This window comes from Balaenoptera ricei, chromosome 12 (assembly GCF_028023285.1).
Source record: "Balaenoptera ricei isolate mBalRic1 chromosome 12, mBalRic1.hap2, whole genome shotgun sequence".
In the NCBI taxonomy this organism is placed as follows: domain Eukaryota; kingdom Metazoa; phylum Chordata; class Mammalia; order Artiodactyla; family Balaenopteridae; genus Balaenoptera; species Balaenoptera ricei.
In genome coordinates this window covers 76,296,769-76,318,629 of record NC_082650.1, presented here as the reverse complement: position 1 = coordinate 76,318,629, position 21,861 = coordinate 76,296,769, and the positions used below count along the sequence as shown (strand labels likewise).

General features: G+C 40.1%; 1 protein-coding gene across 1 annotated transcript; it reads left to right on the top strand.

Moving 5' to 3' along the window:
* Positions 1-3,721: 3,721 nt before the first annotated feature.
* On the top strand, positions 3,722-19,143 carry PRSS35 (serine protease 35). The gene is made up of 2 exons (XM_059942079.1): positions 3,722-3,888; positions 16,337-19,143. The coding sequence occupies exon 2, from the start codon at positions 16,356-16,358 to the stop codon at positions 17,595-17,597; it is 1,242 nt and encodes a 413-aa protein (XP_059798062.1). The 5' UTR covers positions 3,722-3,888; positions 16,337-16,355; the 3' UTR covers positions 17,598-19,143.
* The last annotated feature ends 2,718 nt before the right edge of the window (positions 19,144-21,861 follow it).

Sequence of the window (21,861 nt, the reverse complement as noted above, 5' to 3'; positions counted from 1 at the left end):
GCCTACATTTAGAAAAAAGAAAGCTCTCAAGCAAACTTCACTTTATACCTCAAGGAACTATAAACATGAGAACAAACTAAGCTCAAAGTTAGTAGAAGGAAGAAAATAACAGAGTAGAAATAAATGAAATAGAGGCTAGAAAAAATTAGAAAATTTTAATCAAACTAAGAGTTGGTTTTTTGAAAAGATAAACAAAACTGACAAACTTTTAGCTAGACTTACCAAGAAAAAAGAGAGAAGACTCAATTAAATAAAATCAGAAATGAAAAAGGAGACATTACAACTGATACCACAGAAATACAAAGGATCATAAGAGAGTATTATGAACAGTTATATGCCAACCAATTGGACAACCTAGAAGAAATGGATAAATTCCTAGAAATATACAACCTACCAAATCTGAATCATGAAGAAATAGAAAATCTGAACAGACCAATAACAAGTAAGGAGATTGGATCAGCATTTAAATCCCTCCCAACAATGAAAAGCCTAGGACCAGATGGCGTCACAGGTGAATTTTGCCAAACACGTTAAAAATTAATGCCAATTCTTCTCAAACTCTTCAGAAAAACTGAAGAGGAGAGAACACCCCTAAACTCATTTTACAAGGCTAGCATTACCCTGATGCCAAAGCCAGATAAGGATGTCACAAGAAAACTACAGGTAAATGTCTTTAATGAATATAGATGTAAAAATTCTCAATAAAATATTTGTAAACTGAGTTCAAGAGCACATTAAAAGGATCATACATCATGATCAAGTGAGATTTATCCCTGGAAGGCAAGGATGGTTCAACATATGCAAATCAGTAAATGTGATACACTACATTAATAGAAAGACAATAATCATATGATCACTCCAATGGATGCAGAAAAAGCGTTTAACAAAATTCAACATCCTTCCATGATAAAAATTCTCAAAAAATTGGGTATAGAAGGAAAATACCTCGACATCATAAAGGCCCACAGCAATAAATAATAAAGGCTGTTACCACTCTTGTTTGTAATATTACTGGAAGTCTTAGCTAGAGTAATTAGGCATGAGAAAAAAAAAAGGACATCTGAATCAGAAAGGAAGAAGTAAAATTGTCTCTGTTGATGACATTATCTTGTATAGGGTAGTACAGTATAGAGCAAATTCCAGACTTCAAAAAACTCTTAGGGGCTTCCCTGGTGGCGCAGCAGTTGAGAATCTGCCTGCTAATGCAGGGGACACGGGTTCGAGCCCTGGTCTGGGAAGATCCCACATGCCGCGGAGCGGCTGGGCCCGTGAGCCACAACTGCTGAGCCTGCGCGTCTGGAGCCTGTGCTCCGCAACAAGAGAGGCCGCGATGGTGAGAGGCCTGCGCACCGCGATGAAGAGTGGCCCCCGCTTGCCGCAACTGGAGAAAGCCCTCGCACAGGAACGGAGACCCAGCACAGCCAAAAATAAATAAATAAATAAATAAATAAATAAATAAATTTTTTTTTAAAAAAAAGAAAAACTCATAGCTAACATCTTAAAAAAAAAAAAAAAAAAAACAAACTCTTAGACCTAATAAACTATCTTAAAGTTTCAGGATACAAAATCAACCTACATAAATCTGTTGTGTTTCTATACACAAACAATGAACTATCTGAAAACCAAAATTTTTAAAAATCCCATTTACAATAACATCCAAAATAATAAAATACTTAAAAATAAATTTAACCAGTCTAGTTAAATATCTATACATCAAAAACAGATGCATATACCAATGGAACAGAATCAAGAGCCCAGAAAAAAACCAACACATATATAGTCAACCAGTATTTGAAAAGAGAGCCAAGAATACTCAATGCGGTGAGGGATGCGGGAAATGGGGAGAAGTTGGTCAAAGGGCATAAACTTTCAGTTATAAGATGAATAAGTTTCAGGGGTCTAATGCACAGCTTGTTGACTATAGTTAACAATATTGTATTGTGAAAGTTACTCTGAACGTAAAGCTTTAATGTTCTCACCATAAAAACAATTAAAGAATGGTAATTATGTGAAGTAAAGGATGTATTAACTAACCTTGTTGTGGTAAACATTTCGCTATATGTGTAACAAATCATCACATTGTACCTCTTAAATTTACACAATATTACATGTCAATTACCTCTCAGTAAAACTGGCGGAAAAAAGATGACTTGGGGCAAAAGGCTCAGGAAGGGGCCCCTGAAAATGTGAGAGCGTTGAAGTTGGCTTTATGTGCTGTCAATAGGGGTGCTGACGGAATTAAAGGAATCAGACCTGCGTCCACACTTAAATCCTCCTGGATTTATGCAGTGCTAGAATCCCCAAAAATGTTTGAGAAGTACAGACTGTAGAACTCCTCCAGTGCAACCTTCTCAATTTACTGATGAAGAGGCTGAGGCCCAGGGCATAGTTATTTAGTGTCAGATGGGACTTCCCATTCTGAGTTCTGGGCTTCCTCTCTCAATTCCCCACACTCCATTTCACCAGCAAACTTTTTAAGTTCGGCACATAATCAGCAGCCATTATATGCCAGCCCTTGTGGTAGAGGGTGGTGATTCAAAGATGCATTTGAAGATTACGATCTAACTGGTGAGACAGAGAGCTTCAGAACTAATTGTTTTATACCAGATAAAATTTATTAATAGATTTTAATTATATGGGTAAGCGCCTAAATGAAAACGCTAAGTGGAAAAACAGGAAACAAAACTGTATATATGTTCTAATCTCATTGCTTAAAATAAATAAATAAATAAAAAATAAAAACTTGAGAAATGCAATAAACCACTACTGAGCCAAGTCTTATGGGACATGCTAAGACCTTGTGTTATAAATACTTGTGCACTTATTTGATCTTCCTTCCTTGAGGGCCAGCACCAAGTTTTTGAACTCATTTTTCTATCAGTGCCATCTTGCTCCAGACCTGCCACCCAGTAGAAGATCAGTAGATGTTGAATAAATGAAGTCCCCTTCGTTACGCAGCTCCCACCCCAAAGGAGCACCTCTCCTAAGGAGGAGAATAAAGAGAGTAAGAAAGGATGTGATTAGAATTTTGGTGGGACTGAGGTGGGCAAACATCTTAAAGGATGCTCGTCCAAAGTAGAGAAAGCCAACTAGCCTCGGGACAGACAGAAACTGACGCGCTCCCCCTGGAGGCCGCATGGGATGCTCACAGGGTGACCCAGATCCCAGCCCAAGGCCAGGTCGCAGGTCCTCAGTTTGGGTGTGGGCGCCTGCTGGAGCCTGAGACGCAGGATTTGCCTTGTGGAGAGCGCGTTCCGGGCGGAGACAGGCTTGCGATGGGGTTGGGGGAACGCCCCTGGTTCTTCTAGACGCTGGGGTCTAAGAGCCGGGGGATTGGCACTCAAAGAAGCAGTCCCGAACACCCCCCCTATCCGTCCAAGCACACACTTGGGAGTATCTTCTTGACCTTATTTAAGGGATGCACTCTAGCACAGCGACAGACATCTCTTGTGAACCGACTCATGAATTTTTCCTAATGCTGGGGGCAGAGGCGCTGGGGTGAGAGGCTGCCCGGTCCGACCCGCACCTCCTCGTAAACCCTCCCCAGACCCCCCTCCTCCTCCTCCCCGCCTGCCCCGCTCCTCTCCCTTCGCCTCCGACACTCCCCCCCGCCCCCCGCCCCCGGAGGCCGCCCCGGTCCCCGCCCCCTCTCCCCTCCCACCTCCGCGATGCGGCGCTCAGCTCGCCTCCCGCCTCCCCGCAGTCTCAGCCGCGAGCTCCCGGCGGCGCTGGCGGGCGGTGCCCTGGCGCCCGGGCTCTGACTCCGGCTTGTCCCGAGGCTCGAGGCAGCTGCATCCCTGCCCTCCTGCCTCGCCGGCATCGGTGACTGCCTCGGGGGCACTTTGATTCGAGCAGGGCAGCGCCCCCGGGACCGAGTGAGCTTCGCAGGTAAGGATGGAACCCCCCCCACCCCCGCCCCGGACAGGGCGAGACCCTAGAACCTGGAAGTTTCCCCCGAGAAAGGCAGGACCCACCCGGGGAGAGCTTCTTTGAAGGGCTCTAAAGATAGGGATCAAACTTAGCAGTTTTAAGTCATCAAAGAAGCTACTCGTCCAAATAGGCAATTCTTTGTGTTGGCCTCTGCACCGTTTAATATTAACAGTAAAATTATTTGCATTGGAATATAAATGGAATTCTTTCCACTTAAGCACTACCAGAGGGGGCCCTCTTTATTTTTATGATTATTAACAGATGCCATTGAAAAAGGTGTAAAACGCATTCCTGGAAAGTCTCGTCTCCTTGAAAGCCTCTTTGGCAGAGTTACTATGAAAGCTAGGAATCTCTCTCTCTCATCAACCTGGCCGCACAGGTCAGCAAAAGGAGCAGCGGAAAACATTTTTTAAGTGAGAAGATGAAATGAAATTGAAAAGTCTTGGACTTGCTTTAAAATACTCTAGGAAAAAAAAAAAAAGGTGGGGGAAGACAACTGAGTGAGACAAGATTGTCAAAATGTTGGTAATTGTTGCCGCGGCATGACGGGCATGTAGGGTTGTAATTTTCTACTTTCTAGCTTTCCCTCTACTTTGGAAATTTTCTATCATAAAAGTCTTTGAAAAGTTGTAGAAACACTTCCTGCCTGATTCCTCTGACCTTTTTACACTGTCATTGATTCGAAAGAAGCTGCATATCCTGTCTAGGTGTTTTTTTCCCTTCTATTAACTCTTCTCACTTCTGAAATTCTCATTTTATCTCAAGTGCATTTGTCTCCACAGAGTTATAAAAGTCGTATTTTGCTGCTTGGAGAATTATGCTTAGGATCTGGTATATAATTTAGAAGAGGGAAGGTTAAAATTCCAGCCAAATAAGACATCTAGGCTTGGAAAGTAGTGTGTGAGCATCATATGGAATTTTATGTTTATTAGGAAATAACTAGAAGAGCTCCTTTAACGTGAGAAGAGGTTGGATGTGGATACTCTTCCTGTTTTTCCTCCAGACAGCTCGGAAACCTGCACACTTTTAAGAATCTTTTTCGTGTTTTCAAATGTGAGATTGTTTAGCCTAGTGCCTGGCACATAGAATGTGCTTATTATGTTAAAGTAGTCAATTGCTAATGTGAGTTAATTTCCCCTGTTGAGTTCATTACTTACCTTTCTCTGCCCAATGCTCAACTATCCAAGGCAAGCGCATTGCATTTTAACAGCGGGATCAGACTCAGAATTTTGGAGGCTGAAGCTATCTCGCCTGGGTTAACTTTGCACTTGAGAAATCTGAGATGAGAGATTGGAAACAGCAAAGTATGAAGGTTATTATTTTATGACTTTGCTTAACTAAAATTTTTTCAAAAGCTTCACAAGCTTTAACAGATGTTTGCTTAGCTAGAAACACAGTGATCATAAGATGCTTTAAAGCCTGAAGAGTAGCAAACCTAATACAGTTCCAGATATTCTTCTCTTTCCAAGGCCAACTTGCAAGATAAAAAATAAGTCAGGAGCCATACGCTGTGCATATCCTATGTCAGTGGATGAGAGAGCCAGCAGAGGGTTCCCTTGGGGCTCCCTCAGTGCCATTCACCCCAAATTTGATTTACACACAGCATATCCATTGCACAAATTGAAATATACAGGTCCTGGAAAAATAGCTTAAAAAACAAAGGGAAGTTTTATTTTTTTATTATGATGAGAAACAGAAGTTGTGGGTTACTGTAAAGTAATCAACCGTGTAACTTTACCATCTTCCTTTCCCTCCACTACTGCTAAACTTTTCAAGCAGACATTACTCTGTCTCATTCCTGAAACTAAACTTGAAGATAGTGCTATGGTATGATATTTTGAATAGCAATTGGCACATTGTCAATGAACTTCCTTGCCATTTATTTTCAGCATAGAATCAGTGGAGAGCTTACCCTTTGGAAGTGAATTATTAAGTATTTGATAGACATGGGAAATATTTGACAGGCTGAAGATTTTTCTTCCTGTTGAAATGAACTGCAGCACATTTGGGGGACTATTTAGCAGCGCTGGAGGTCATAGTGGAAGTGTGCTGGCACCACAATGGTTTTGGGAAACCACCTGCCAGAAAATCGTCTGGCTGTAGACAGCATTATCAGCCCTCAGCTCATCCGGATGGGCTCTGTGGCCTGGAGGTGGGTTTTCTAAATGTGATCAATTCCATGTGATAACCATCTAGTATATTATTAGCCAGTTAGACTTCTCTCCCTCCCATGAATCCTACATGCTTTTAAAATAAATTCGATTTTGTACCTCAAGGAACGTAAACCATCTGAAGTGTGGGATTTTGGATTGGGCATCACCAGGCTAGCTTCGCCATCTAGTGGTAGAAATAGGGATAGCAGGCAAGTTCCTACCCACCTCCCCCCCACCCCTCCCCTCACCCGGGACTAGGAATTGAAGCGGCTTGAGGCTCAGTGATGAGTAAGTTAACTCGTGTTTTTTTCATTTGTGATTTAATCTAGGACTTTAGAGCTAAAAGAGATCTTAGAAATTTTCTAGTTCAACTCAGTGGCTAAGGAGGACTTATCACAGAGTTTCATAAGCAAGGAAAGAGGCTTATGAAACGATGCACAGCACTGTACACATTGTGTGTATTTGTCGAATAAACACATTTATCTATCCTGTTCCAATTCTTGATTCTCCCTAGCAATACTGCTGCATGCTACCGGAATGTTTTATCACGATCTTCTGATTTTAGCTCTCAAGTGGTGTGTCTGTATAATTTTCCTAAAAATGAACGTTTTCATTTATGTTTAAGTCTCTGAACCAAACATTCTTTTCCCCCTTATATCACTCCCCACTACTTCTTTCTTTCCAAACATCCAGGGCAGACAGTTTTAAAAACTAGGTTTTTACCTTTCTAAGTATATTGCTATCGCTGCTGTAACAAATTACCAAAACCTTCGGGACTTAACACAGTATCCTATAGTTCTGGAGGCCAGAAGTCCAGAGAGGGTAAGCAGGGTTGCCTTTTTCCCTGCAAGTTCCAGCAGAGAATGTCTCCTTACCTTTTCAGGTTCTAGAGGCCACCCGCATTTTGTAGCTCGTGGTCCTGCCTGCCTCTGACCTCTGCCTCCATCTTCACAGATCCTTCTCGTTCTTGACCCTCCCGCCTCCTTCTCAGAAGGATTCCTGTGATTACATTGGGCTCACCTGGGTAACCCGAGCTAATCTCCTCATCACACAATCCTTAACTAATTCACATTTGCAAAGTCTCTTTTACCAAGTCAGGAACATAGTCACATATGACACATTAGGATGTGTTACAGGCATAACTTGGAAATACTGTGGCTTCATTTCCAGACCATTGCAATAAAGCGGCTATTGCAGTAAAGCGTCACGTGATTTTGGGGGTTTTCCCAGTGTATATAAAAGTTACTGTCGTGTACTAACTGTGCAATAGCATTATGTCTAAAAAACAATGTATACAACAATTGAACACACACTTTGTTGCTAAAAAATGCTAACCATCATCTGAGCTTCAGCAAGTCATAACCGTTTTGCTGGTGGAGGGTCTTGCCTCGATGTTGATGGCTGCTGACTGAGCAGGGCAGTGGCTGCTGAAGACTGGGGCGGCCGTGGCAGTTTCTTAATATTAAGACACTAATGAAGTTTGCTGCATCGATGGACTCTTCCTTTATGAACGATTTCTCTGTAGCATGCAATGCTGTTTGATAGCATTTCCCCCACGGAACTTCTTTCTTGAGCTGCTTTATCAACTAAGTTTATGTTACATTCTAAATCCTTTGTTGTCATTTCAACAATCTTCACAGCATCTTCCCCAGGAGTAGATGGCATCTCAAGAAACTATGTTCTTTGCTCACCCATAAGAAGCAACTCCTCGTCTATTATAGTGTTATCATGAAATTGCAGTAATTCAGTCACATCTTCAGGCTCCACCTCTAATTCTAGTTCTCATGCTGTTTCCATGACACCTGCAGTTACTTCCTCTTCTGAAGTCTTGAACCCCTCAAAGTCATCCATGAGAATCAACTTCTTCCAAACTCATGTGAATGTTAATGTTCTGACCTCTATGACTCATGAATGTTCCTAATGGCATCTACGATAGTGTCTTCTTTCCAAAATTTTTCAACTAACTTTGCCCAGATCCATCAGAAGAATTACTATCTGTGGCAGCTGTAGCTTTATGAAATGTATTTCTTAAATAATAAGACTTGAAAGTCAAAATGACTCCTGATCCATGGACTGCAGAACAGACGTTGTGTTAGCAGGCATGAAAACAACATGAATCTCACGGTAGATCTCCCTCAGAGCTCTTGGGTGACCAGGTGCATTGTCAGTGAGCAGTAATATATTTTTTTCTGGGTTAAGAGTCCATTTTAATTAGATTCAGTTACTTAGAATCAGTTCATCTCAAAACATCTGTGTATTAGCAAAGAAAATATAGGGACTTCCCCGGCGGTCCAGTGGTTAAGAATCCGCCTTCCAATGCAGGGGACGCAGGTTAGATCCTTGGTTGGGGAACTAAGACCCCACATGTGGCGGGTCAACTAAGTCCACGAACCACAACTAGAGAGAAGCCAGCGCGCTGCAACGAAAGATCCTGCACAACTATACCCGGCGCAGCAAAAAATAAAAAATAAATAAATATTAAAAAAAAGAAAATATAAATTACAGTTCTCAAAATTCAAAATTAGTGAGCAGTCGTATTTTGAAAGGAGTCTTTTTTCTGAGCAGTAGGTCTCAACAGTGGGCTTGAAATATTCAGTAAAGCATGTTGTAAACAGATGTGCTGTCATCCAGGTTTTGTTGTTCCATTGCTAGAGCACCGGCAGAGTAGATTTAGCATAATTCTTAAGGGCTATAGAATTTTCAGGATGGTAAATGAGCATTAGCTTCAGCTTAAAGTCACCAGGTGCATTAGCACCTAACAAGAGGGTCAGCCTGTCTTTTGAAGCTCTGAAGCCAGGCACTGACTTCTTTTTAGTTGTGAAAGTCCAATAGCATCTTCTTCCAATCGAAGGCTGTTTTATCTACATTGGAAATCTGTTGTTTAATGTAGCCACCTTCATGAATTCTCTTAGCTAGACCTTCTGGATAACTTGCTGCAGCTTCTACACCAGCACTTGCTGCGTCACCTGGTGCTTTTCTGTTATGAAGATGGCTTCTTTCCTTAAACCTCATGGACCAGCCTCTGCTAGCTTCAGATTTTTCTTCTGCATCCTCCTCACTTCTCTCAGCCTTCATAGAATTGAAGTGAGTTAGGGCCTTGCTCTGGATTAGGCTTTGGCCTAAAAGAATGTGTGGCTGGTTTGATCTTCTATCCAGACCATTGAAACTTTCTCCATTAACAGTAATAAGGCTCTTTTGCTTTCTTATCATTTGTGTGTTCACTGGAGTAGCTCTTTTACTTTCCTTCAAGAACTTCTTTGCATTCACAACTTGGCTAACTGGTGCAGAAGCCTAGCTTTCAGCCTATCTCGGCTCTCCACATGTCTTATTCATTTCTAGCTTTTGATTTAAAGTGAGAGACGTGCAACTCTTCCTTTCACTTGAATACTTAGAGGCCATTGTAGGGTTATTAAGTGGCCTAATTTCAATACTGTTATGTCTCAGGGAACAGGGAGGCCCAAGGAGAGGGAGAGAGATGGGGAGAGTGCCAGTGAGTGGAGCAGTCAGATCACACACAATACTTAAGTTCACCCTCTTATATGGGTGTGGTTTGTGGCCCCCCCTGAAAAAATTACAAAAATAACATCAAAGATCACCAATCACAGATCACCATAACAAATACAATAATAATGAAAAGGGATCACCAAAATGTGACGCAGAGACACGAAGTGAGCAAATGCTCTTGGAAGAATGGCGCTGATAGACTTGCTCAACAAAGAGTTGCCACAAACCCTCTGTTTGTAAAAAACACATTATCTACAAAGTGCAGTAAAGCACAATGAAACGAGATCTGCCTGTACTTGGTGTACCACAGTGAATGAAGTCCACAGCAGTCAGAGATGCATGAAATCCCTTATAAATACCTACGTAGGTTTTGACCCCTATTCTTTGACGCTTCTAATAATAATTGCTGCCATTTGCTGAGGGCTTACTGTGCTCTGGGCACTGTATTTATAAATATATCATACTAGTGTCTCACAAAAATACTCCAAAACATTATCCCTGTTGAACAAACGTAGAAAGTAACATTTGGAGAGATTAAGTGACCTTCACAAACTCATACTGCTACGAAGTTGCAAGTGGACGTCAGTTGGTTTGGCTTCAAAGCCCGCTGACACCACCGTCATTGACACACCCCAGCTCTCACTGTCCCTATTGATCACGTCACTAACACTATTACTTTCTCGTCATACTGATCCCACACTTTTTAGCCCAAACGTTGCCTCCATTTCAATGCTCCAGTTAGTGACTGACATTCACTGGGGGCTTCAGGTGCGCTGGGAACTGACCTTTCTAAAATACCTATTCTCCTCTGCATCTGCTCCCAATTTGCGAAAGTGACTCAAAGTTTGACAAGTGTTCTCCCAAACCTGACCCATTTAATGCTCGCTTTCCACCTGTCTGCTCTCACTAGTAATGTTCCTCCTCTCCTGCCCTGGCCTTTTGCCTAAGCCAGCACTTCTCTCTGCAGATACAGAGAGTATCTGGTCCAGACTGCAATGTCTACCTGTTGTGCGTCAGTCTTGACCGAGCAGGTAGAGGATGAACGTGGAGGAGGAGGGAGATAGCTGGAACATGTTTTCACATTTGTGCACATGTGTAAATGTAGGCAGTGACGCTGGGAGGGATGAGTGGCTGGGATCATGAATGGCTAAATAAAGGACAGGCAAGTTGTCAAAAGTGGTTATGCAGTCATTTCTGTGTCCTAATATACATTAAGGTAGAAGTTGGTGTTGGCCCTATGAGGCCATTGATCTGAGTGGTCCCTGACCCATATCAGCCCCCCAGAAAGTGTTTGACAGAGTAATGCAAAATTATGATCCAAGGCAGCATACTATACACATGAACTTGGGCAACTACTTCACTGTCCATTACGAGGGACCAGGTGAAAAGAAGGGCCCAAGTAAGTGTGACTCTATCACCTGGTGCAGATTCTGGATGGTAAATCAGCTCATGTTCATTTACAAGAAAAATAGTTCATTCAAAACATTTAATATAGCAAGATCATCTAATCTTTCTTTCGTCTGCCTGACATAAGTTAAAATATAAACGTTAAAGGGTAACAAACCAAAAAACAAAAGAGAAACTGAGCCTGAGAATGTAATTACGTCATGCCATAGTAAAATTCTATACACTCTAGATGACTCAATCAAAAAGTTAGGTTTTTCTTTCACTGTAAATCGCTCCCTTTTGAGTAATTATTCTGACACTGACTGTTTCTTTTTAGGCTGAGGGCCTGTTGCAGTTCCAGAATTCTTAGGGTAGATTCAGGCTAAAAATAAGACATGGGAAATGCAATTCAAGTGTTCTGTGGCTGGGTAAGGTTTAATCACACTGAAGTTTAATAGCAATGAGAAAAATATATTACAAAGCCACAGGTATTCATAGAAATGAGTAATTAGGAAAGCATTCATTTGGGAAGTCTCTAAAGTGAAGCTGTCCTTGAACAAAAAACAAAACAAAGAAAAACGGAGCTTGAGAGTGTGTCAGAAACTATACTGAAATAAAAATATTTGAGTGTAAAATTGACTTTCTAGAAAACTAAAAGTGCTATAACTTTGCCTTATATAATGAATTGTTTTAAAGTGATATTAATTCACCCATTAAGGTAGAATAATAACTATAAAAGAACTTATTATTGATTGTGTCTATGCTCTGGGCTCAGTGGTAATTCTTTGCATATATCAACTTATTTAATTCTCACAATTACGTTATGAAGTTGAGATTACTATTATCTTCACTTTGCAGATGAGGAAATGGAAACCTAATTGAACTTAATAAACTGCCCATATTCAGTTGCCTAATAAGTGGTAAAGATGACACTTAACCCAAGTCTTCTTACTCCTTGGTCTGCCCTTGTAACCACTATGCTGGTAGAGATACCCAAATATTCTAAATACTATCAGCATTCACATTTCTAAGAAAGCATAAGCAAGCGACCAAACAAAAGCAATAGTAAGTTATCTCTTGTAGTTACGGGTGGTCATTTCTGTTAATAGTATAGACCAGGTAGAAATGTGGACTAATATCTGCTTCATCAGTAAGAATTCATCTATAAATCCTGGTATTCTTGCTTCCTCCCTAATTCTCTTCCCTTCCATTCGTCTCCATGGTCCAACCCATAATCAACTATGTGTACATTGACTCGTGGTGAGAGCCATGACTGCAACCTCACTTTCATTAACCAAAACTGGAATTTGAAGCCCCAAATCCAAGCCATCTGGAAAGTGACAGGGAAGGTCACAATTATAATGGAAGACAGGAGAAAGGAGGAGAATGAGGGAAGACATGGGACATTAAAGCTTTCAAAATACTATAACTGCTCCACCAGCTGGGACCGTGTCTCTTTAGTTAGTGCTTTTTGGATGACAGGCGTCTATAGACGTACCCACTGAACCATGGCTTGCTCTATCAGCAAGAGCTATCATTTATGTTACATTGACGTTTTACCACAAGGCAAACTTAGATTTCCCAAAAGAAAGTGTCCTGAGACATCTGTCCAATTTGAAATTACAGGCCAAATTAGACAGGCTTACTAAATCCATGCCCTTTATTACTGTGATTCTGAGGTCATATGACAAGGCTCTGCCCTTCCCGTGCCCAAGGATAGATGTGGGCATGGCTTTTATTCCTGGGCTGCACTGCAGCTGAGTCCCTCAAAGGGCACCAGACAGGGCTGGCCAGCTAACACTCTTGCATCATCTGTAGAATCTGTAGCATCAGAGGCGTTACATACAAGCCTACTGAATTTGAATCTTTTCAGAAGTATTATTGAATCACTTATGTAAAAGTATGTTTTTTTTCCTATTAAAGGTGGAACCATTCAATATTAACAGTTGCTGACATAGTAAAAGAGCAAAGTTTAGAATAAATTTATTTTGTACACAGAGATGAAGCAGAGGTCCTTTGAAACCTGGTGAAGCAATCATCCCTGGAAAGTCCACCTTCTGGGAGGGGCTTAAGCTGCTACACCAGGACCTTGGCTGCTGCAGTGGTTCTGAAACTGTACTGAGTATCAGAACTGTCTGGAGGGCTGTGTACAACATGCCTAGCTGGGAACCCACACCCCTCCTGGAGAGTTTTGAACAGTAGGTCTGGGTTGGGCCCTGAGAATTAGCATTTTTAACAAGTTCCTAGGGGATAATGACACTGCTGGTTTGGGAACTACAACCTGGGAATCCCTTGATGTGACACAGTTTATTTTGCCACTCACAAGTACAGAATCCTACTAACAAAATCTTATTCAAAATTCATTTTGAATCCAAAGGCAGGAAAAAAACCAATTTTCCCGCTCAAAGCAGTCAGGCAGAAGGAGTTCTCCATCACTCACAGAAGGGTCAGCCTTTTTGTTCTATGTAGGTCTTCAGCTGATTGGATGAGGCCCACCCACATTAGGGAGAGCAATCTGCTTTACTCAGTTTACCTATTCGAATGTTAATATCATCCAGAGACACCCTCCCAGACACACCCAGAATAATATTTGACCAAATATCTGGGCACCCTGTGGCCCAGTCAAGTTGACACATAAAACTAACCATTACATGGGACTTTCTTAAAAGTCTGACTACAGAATTAATGCACAGGGCACATGTTTTATTTGGTAAAGAATAAAGGAACTTCTAAATTTGAGATTCATATTCTAGGTCAATTATTTGTATAGTAAAATATCATCTGGTCTGTTATAATTTAATATTTGCGTTCTGCCTATCTAAATCCTAACTAGCTAAAAATTTGCAAGACTAAATTAAACAACACTGGAAAAAAAAAAAAAACAACCCAAATCCGAAAAACAAAACCTAACTGTGGAAGCAATACCACAACACCATGATTTTGACGTTCTCTCTTTTGCCTAGGAATGCCTTTCACACATTTATTACTGCACAGATCATTATTACCAAGTGTTAAAATGTACAAAGTGATCCTGTGTATTTTTTAATGTGGGTAATTGGCTGATTCTCGGTCTTTGCTGTAATCATATATTAAGTACATAATGAACAGCTGTTATCACATAGGGCTAAATAAAAAATCGATTTTTAAAACTTTTGTTTCCCACATCAAAAAACTCCCTTGGTTGAAATTTTGCTAAGAATCAAGTAGATAAAAAGATATATATACATCTTTTTTTAATCATCTATTATGGCTTGTTGATAAACTAAGAGGCAGCAAATTACTCTGATTTTAGCTTTTTTTTTTGGAAAGACGTAACTTTTCATCTTGGGAACCACCCAGTTAAACATACAATTTCAGGGTCTCAGTAGAGTTACTGAGTTGTTAGCCTTTGTCATTCCAATCCAATTAAATAAAATGGATGAAATACTCATTATGAAAATTGCACAAAAGGCAACAAAAGAAAATACTAAGTGGTTCAACAAAATAATTACTGATATAATTACTGCTTTGTGTAAAGTCAAATTTGCCATGGTAATGATTAGAAAATATTGTGACATGAGTGTGGATTTTTTTCTCAAGTATATTGTTTACTGATTTTTTGGACAATATCCATCAGTCTACAGAAGAATGCCCTGTCTCCAAAATAAAGTACAAACTATTCAGCAAACAATACTAATATTAACCAGAATCACCATTACTTAGCATTCAACTGTGAGCAAATGGAAAAAAATGGAAATTGCAGAACTTCTACGTAATTTTGCTGATGCCAAGTCATGGTAAAGATTATTCTAAACTTGCTTAACATGTTCCAATGTATGATCATTCAAATTAATTATGTCATGTTTTGATGAATAGATCATGTTTAAATAACAAAGAGGTTAATGTAGTATATGTTTTTGTTTTATCAAAAGAATGTTATTAGTGTGTTAATAAAATTCTGTACTTGTATATGGCAAAATGAACTCTGCTGTGTCAAGAGATGCCCATATTCGGCTCTGAATCAGAGACAACTTTTGCTTTTCCTGCCAGCTCCCAGGATCTTATGGGTGTACCCTGCTTTGTGGGCCATTCCTGACATTCCTTATTAGCTTTCTTTTCTTTGATAAGCAAAGAAAGCTTATGAGAAAGCCTTGAGAGTGAAGGTATTGTAGGAATAATCTAACCTTGAACTGTCTCTACTTTGTACACAGTGCAAATCATTTGCTAAGCCTGGATATTTTAACTATTAGTTAAAAACAACTTGGAACGCAGCTTACAAATTTCCAAACTGCTGCTCCAAAGACTGCTACTCCCCCTCACTCTCACCAAGCAACAACTGACAAACATCAGTTCTAGGAACAGATTTACATACCAGTGAACCTAGAGGAGCAAGAAATGAAGGCAAGAAGATGTAAACAGTAGAAGAGGTATTATACAATTTAAACAGTTTTCAGATGAGAGACCCAGGATGAAAGGGACTATATTTCTTCATGATCATGTTCCCCCAAGTAGCAAATGCATAACCATCGCCTGTGCTCCATAAATTCTTACAATTTTAATATAAAGTAAAATGCCACTATAAAGTATTTTCGTGTGGTGCTTTGCTTAGGTGCTAGTTCCAAGCACAACTTTAAAAAAAGGACAGGGTACATTTTTCTTATTTTCGGATAAAAGGGCCTGTGCTGTGTATTTTCTTTTTATGACTAGGGGTTCTGCTTGTAAAAATCAAAGCAGGTCAATAGCAGAGGAGCCCATTTATTTACTTCTAAAATCTCTACTGAATATTTTAGAATATTATCCTATGATTTTAATTGCACCATCAATCAGCTTGGTCTGCAAGCCGTGATTAAGGGAAATTCATTGTATTCCAGTGAATGCTTTTTTTGAGCTCTGTGCTAGCCATTTACATTCTAGACATGAGGAATTTATGATCCCTGCTTTTATTAAGAAGCTAAGTTCAGGGAAAGGGCCGGACATCTGCTGTTATCTTTATTTCTAAACCATCTGGAGATAAGGTTGTAGGAGACCTTGGAAGGAAGATGGTGTGGCTTATGCAACAGAGGACCCCAGTTTGCCATCCCTTCTTATTCTCCCATGTGTTGGGTTGAAAGAGGGGAGAAAGAGGGGGAGATGGCAGATGGGGGTAGGATACACGGGGATTAGGGCTGGTGGAGGGAAGTCTGAGTGAAAACAATTTACTGATTTTGGATGTCTGTATGAGCCTACTTAGTAGGGTGTTTATCTAATCTCAGTAAAATCTAAGTACAGTGAAAATATGGGCTCCTCTTTGTGGTGAAGCTACCTTTAGGACCCAAGACCTAAATGAATGATAAGTAACATACTTTAAAAGAAACCATTATAAAGCTTCTCTTTCTATTTTAAAGGACAACATAGAAGAACAAAATGGAAACGACGCTGTTTTGGTTGATACTTTTCACCCTTGGGCGGACTCCCATCGATGGATCTGAAATGGAACGGGATTTTATGTGGCACTTGAGAAAAATACCGCGGCTTGTCAGTGAAAGGACCTTCCATCTCACCAGCCCCACCTTTGAAGCAGATGCTAAGATGGTGTTAAATCAAGCGTGTGGCATCGAATGCCAGAAAGAACTCCCGGCTCCCAACCTTTCTGACCTGGAAGACTCTCTCTCATATGAGACTGTCTTTGAGAACGGCACCCGAACCTTGACCAGAGTGAAAGTTCAAGGTTGGGTCCCCGAGCCACATGAAAATCTCACTGCACAGGGAGCACCTGTGAGGAGAAGGAGACACGTGTACGGCACTGACAGCAGGTTCAGCATCTTGGACAAGAGGTTCTTAACCAATTTCCCTTTCAATACGGCCGTGAAGCTCTCCACGGGCTGCAGTGGTATCCTCGTCTCCCCCAACCACGTCCTAACAGCTGCCCATTGTGTCCACGATGGAAACGACTACATCAAAGGCAGCAAAAAGCTAAGGGTAGGGTTGTTGAAGATGAGAAATAAAGGTAGTGGCAAGAAACACAGAGGTTCTAGGAGGAGCAGGAGGGAAGCAAGGGGTGGTGATGGAAGAGAGGGTAGCAGAGAGAGTCTGAAGGAGAGAGCCAAGGCCGGAAGAAGGAGAAAGGAATCAGCTCGGGGTCAGAGAGCTGCTGATGGGATGCCCTCCTTCCAGTGGACCCGGGTCAAGAACACCCACATCCCCAAAGGCTGGGCTAGAGGAGGGAGGGGAGACGCGGCCTTGGATTATGACTACGCCCTTCTGGAGCTGAAGCGTGCTCACAAAAAGAAATACATGGAGCTGGGAATCAGTCCCACCATCAAGAAGCTGCCAGGCGGGATGATCCACTTCTCAGGATTTGATCACGACAGGGCAGATCAGTTAGTCTACCGGTTTTGCAGTGTGTCCGATGAATCCAATGATCTTCTCTATCAATACTGCGATGCCGAGTCGGGCTCCACTGGCTCTGGGGTCTATCTGCGTCTGAAAGATCCAGACAGAAAGAGATGGAAACGCAAAATCATTGCGGTCTATTCCGGCCACCAGTGGGTGGACATAAACGGTGTTCAGAAGGACTACAACGTGGCCGTGCGCATCACGCCCCTCAAGTACGCCCAGATCTGCCTCTGGATGCACGGGGATGACGCCAGTTGCACCTACGGCTAACGGATACCTGAAACGAGGTTGTGGATGACCTACATCGCAGAGAAAACTAGTTCTGATTACTCGAGTAAAGATGACTTCATAGGTTTTGCTTGGACTTGAACCCTATCAATAGTATTTCAACATGTTTATTTTTTCAAAATTAGGAGCTTTTCATACATTTTAAAAAGGTGTAGGTACACATCCTACAATTAGATGGACACTTCAATGCCAAGTATATATTCTTCTTTACATGGTGATGTTTCATTGGTGGGAAAATTTTTGTTTCTTTCTGCCTTGTTAAAGATTAGACACTCTTTAAAATTTCAAGCTGGTATCATAAATAATATGTGATTTCTCAATGGACTAACTCTCAGGGTCCTACTCTAAGAAGAGGCTAATAGGGTGCCGGTTGTGTATTAAATGTGAAACTGCATATACAGAGGGGGCAGTAACACGAGTAGAATCAAGTTTGAGACAGTTATAACACAGTTTGTACTACTCTGAGGTAGACCCATTCAGCTCATGCCCTCCATGTTTATATTGTGTTTTCCATTGGGTCTGAGAAACTTTAGGTTTTTTTTCTTTCTTTCTTTCTTTTTTTTTTAAGAATTACAATGAACAGCAAGCTTTATAAACAAAACTATTAACTGTTTTACTGCTTTAAAAAAATACCAACTGAAGTGTTATTATTTATGGGAGAACTACTTTGTTCTATGAAATAAATCTAATTTAAAAACAGGGAAACTGAGACATTTTAAGATCTCAAGTTTTTATTTAACTAGTATTCAAAACATGGACTTTTCAAGTATGCGTAGGAAGACAGTTCCAAAGTTAATAAATGATCAGGTGTTGAAAGCCACATCTTTTTATACAGCTACACAGTCTCCTATGAATGAGGTGTTACAGTTTGAGACAAGGAATTCTATCGTCTTTTTTAAGAGAAAGCCTTTCTTCCCCTTGACAAAGTTCGCTTTTCTTAATAGGGCCATGGACATATTATTTTGGTGAATTCTCTGATTAGCGATTTTGGATATGTCCTTTTAACAAAATGAGTATAATTTATGAATATAATTTTTAAAAGAAAGTTCTGATCGTTTTCATTAGGGACCAAGGCGGTGCACACACTCGGGCCATCATGGCAGCCTCAGCAGACAGAGTCCAGTGGCTGCCCTGGGGCAAAACACAGAGTAGACACTCAATACATATTTCTTGAATGATCAGATATTTGCTGAATGGTTGTACAAGCAGTTTAGTTCAGGCCATTATGTTTAAAGCGTTTTAGTGATTTGTAATTGAGTGCACTATAAAATTCAGGAGTTGCAGACCTTATTTCTGGGCTGCTCTTCCTGGTAGTGTCTAGGGTACACACTCTTCTCTTGGGACACACCCAAGTCATTGATTCTGCTTGAGTTCCAATTTATTTTACTTGTTATTATTTTCCGTAATAAGGGGAAGTTATACCCTTGGCTAGTATGCAAAGGAATACATGATTAGATTATGTTAAAAAGTGATTTTGTAAATGGTGTTGAAAATAGCTGAAATTTAGCACAAGTTATATTCTTTTATAATGTGAATCTGTTAAAAAGCATTCAATAAAAATTTAAAAAATAAATCAACTATAACTCTTACTGTATTTGTATATATGTTTTACATACAAGGTTTTAGCAAGTATTAAATTAACTGTTTATTTAAAAAAATGATTCTACTTAATTCTAAGCACATTTTGCTGGGAAGTATTTTATCACTGGTGGTAGTGGAATAGGGCTATTGTCTCAAAAACTTTGATCAAATCTTTTTTGGGGAAACATCTATATGATCACTGCGACTAAAAATGTTCCAAGGTGAATTTTGCACATTTGCACTCTTGCAAACACACATGCATTCTTCATCTTAGTTTCTTAGAAAATAAGTCCTGGGTTTGAGTCAGTTTGGAGGAATTTATGGTGCTTACTGTCAACAGTTTGGTTCTTAAGGTTAAGTTCTGAATATACATGATTTCCTTAAAATCATTGTATAATATACTTTTCAAAAATATAAAATTTTAGCTCATTTTATTTGCAGCGGTTTGATTCTCTCATTTTTCTTCTCTTTCCCAAGAGAATCATGGATCTCATATGACCTATTTAGGACCACTAAAATGTACTACATTACTCAGAAAGTTTTACTTCACATACTTCTTCTGTTATGCTTATTGGATTTGAAATAGAAAATTAATTTGAATCCTCTTAGCTAAACAAATATACCTACACACACATATGTTGTCTACTGTGTGTAAAGGATGATACTGACTTATTGCATAGAAAGACTTATCAATGGGTGAATTCAAAGAACTATTTATAAAACAACTGAAACTTAGAATTATGTTTTTTTCTTTACACAAATAATATATTTCATTTTATTTATGTTTTTTCTTGCTTAAATCAATAACTGTGTGGGCAGAAGAGACATTTTTCCTTTTTTGATATGCTTTTAGTTAAATCCCAAATATTCACTTTGAAAAAGATTTAAATATATGTATGACCAAGATCAGAGTTGTGCACAAATCATTACCTTTTTTTTTCAGCTTCTTTAAATCATTATGCTTTTTGTTTGTAGATCAAAGAATTCTTTGAAATTCTTATTTTCTAGAATCCCAGGATTATAAGAGACCATACAGATTATATACTTTAACTCCATAATTTAGATTTTAATTTTCCTCTATAGCATTCCATTTGAGGGGTTGTCCAGTAATAAGAAAAATCTTTTCACTACTTAAATATTGTTTAGTAATTAAAATTAATTTAGGAATATAACTTATTGCTTTAAATTGTTTGGTCAGTTTGCTACATACTGTAAAAATTGTATAGTGTTTATCTTGCATTTTATCCCAATGTTGACAATTTCAATTACTCATAATTCTTTGGCCTTATACTACTAAATCAAATGTTTATTCTCATCAAAAATGAACTGTGATCATTAATTAAGAATATTGGGATAAAGCAATTGAACCAAGCACTGGGCATTAGAAGGACGTGGATCTATAACTATAAATAGCCTGGAAATAGCATCATCATTCTTTAATGCGGTTTTCTTATATATTTTGGCTACTGATTTTATTTATTAATTTTCTTTTATACATTTATTTATGTTATTTATTTATTTTTGGCTGCATTGGGTCTTTGTTGCTGCGTGTGGGCTTTCTCTAGTTGTGGTGAGCGGGGGCTACTCTTCATTGTGGCGCATGGGCTTCTCACTGCGGTGGCTTCTCTTGTTGCAGAGCACGGGCTCTAGGCGTGTGGGCTTCAGTAGTTGTGGCACGTGGGCTCAGTAGTTGTGGCTCAAGGGCTCTAGAGCGCAGGCTCACTAGTTGTGGCACACAGGCTTAGTTCCTCCGTGGCATGTGGGATCTTCCTGGACCAGGGCTTGAACCCATGTCCCCTGCACTGGCAGGCAGATTCTTAACCACTGCGCCACCAGGGAAGCCCTACTGATTTTAAAAAGTATCTGCCAAGGCTTAAAAGTATTTTTGACCAAAACTGATTTTTATAAAAACTGGAGATGTATTTTAATCTCCAGTTAATTAACAACCCAAAACAATCTTTTTAATAAACTGATTTTTCTAGCTTTCTTCAATGGCCAAATCATAAAGTTCAGAGATATTTAGGATATTTGTTCTAATTGGTGGTGAAATCATGTTTTCATTATATGGGGTCAGTGTATAGGCAGATTCACAATTCTTTATCGATTTGCCATTCAACTAAGGGGAAAAAGTCACCCTCAGATGGTTTTGTTTTTCTAAATAAAGTCTAGGAGGGCAATTCCCTGTCTACTCCTTTCTGTATTTAATAACTGGCAGTTTGATCCAGTTAGTGAAACTCTCTAGAGTATGGTGGCCAAAATAACTTTTGATCCCAGTCTGGGCTAGTTTGCTTTACCCACAGTCCAGGTAATTCTTAATCAGCTTGGGATGCCATAACAAAATACCATAAACCGGGTGGCTTAAACAACAGAAAATTATTTCTCACAGTTCTGGAGGCTGGGAAGTCCGGCAAGGTGGGTTTCATTCTGAGGTCTCTGATCTTGGCTTGTAGGTGGCTGCCATGTTGCTGTGTGCATGCATGACCTCTTCTTTGTGTGCTCTCAGAGAGAGAGAACAAGCTCTTTGGTGTCTCTTCTTACAAGGGCACTAATCCCAGCATGAGGGCCCCACCCTCATGACCTCATCTAACCCTAATTACCTCCCTAAGTCCCCATCGCCCAATACTACTGCATTTGGGGTAGGGCTTCAACACATGAATTCTGGGGC

Excerpts from the sequence above, each read along its gene's own strand:
- PRSS35 (XM_059942079.1), top strand. The coding sequence starts at position 16,356 with ATGGAAACGACGCTGTTTTGGTTGATACTTTTCACCCTTGGGCGGACT.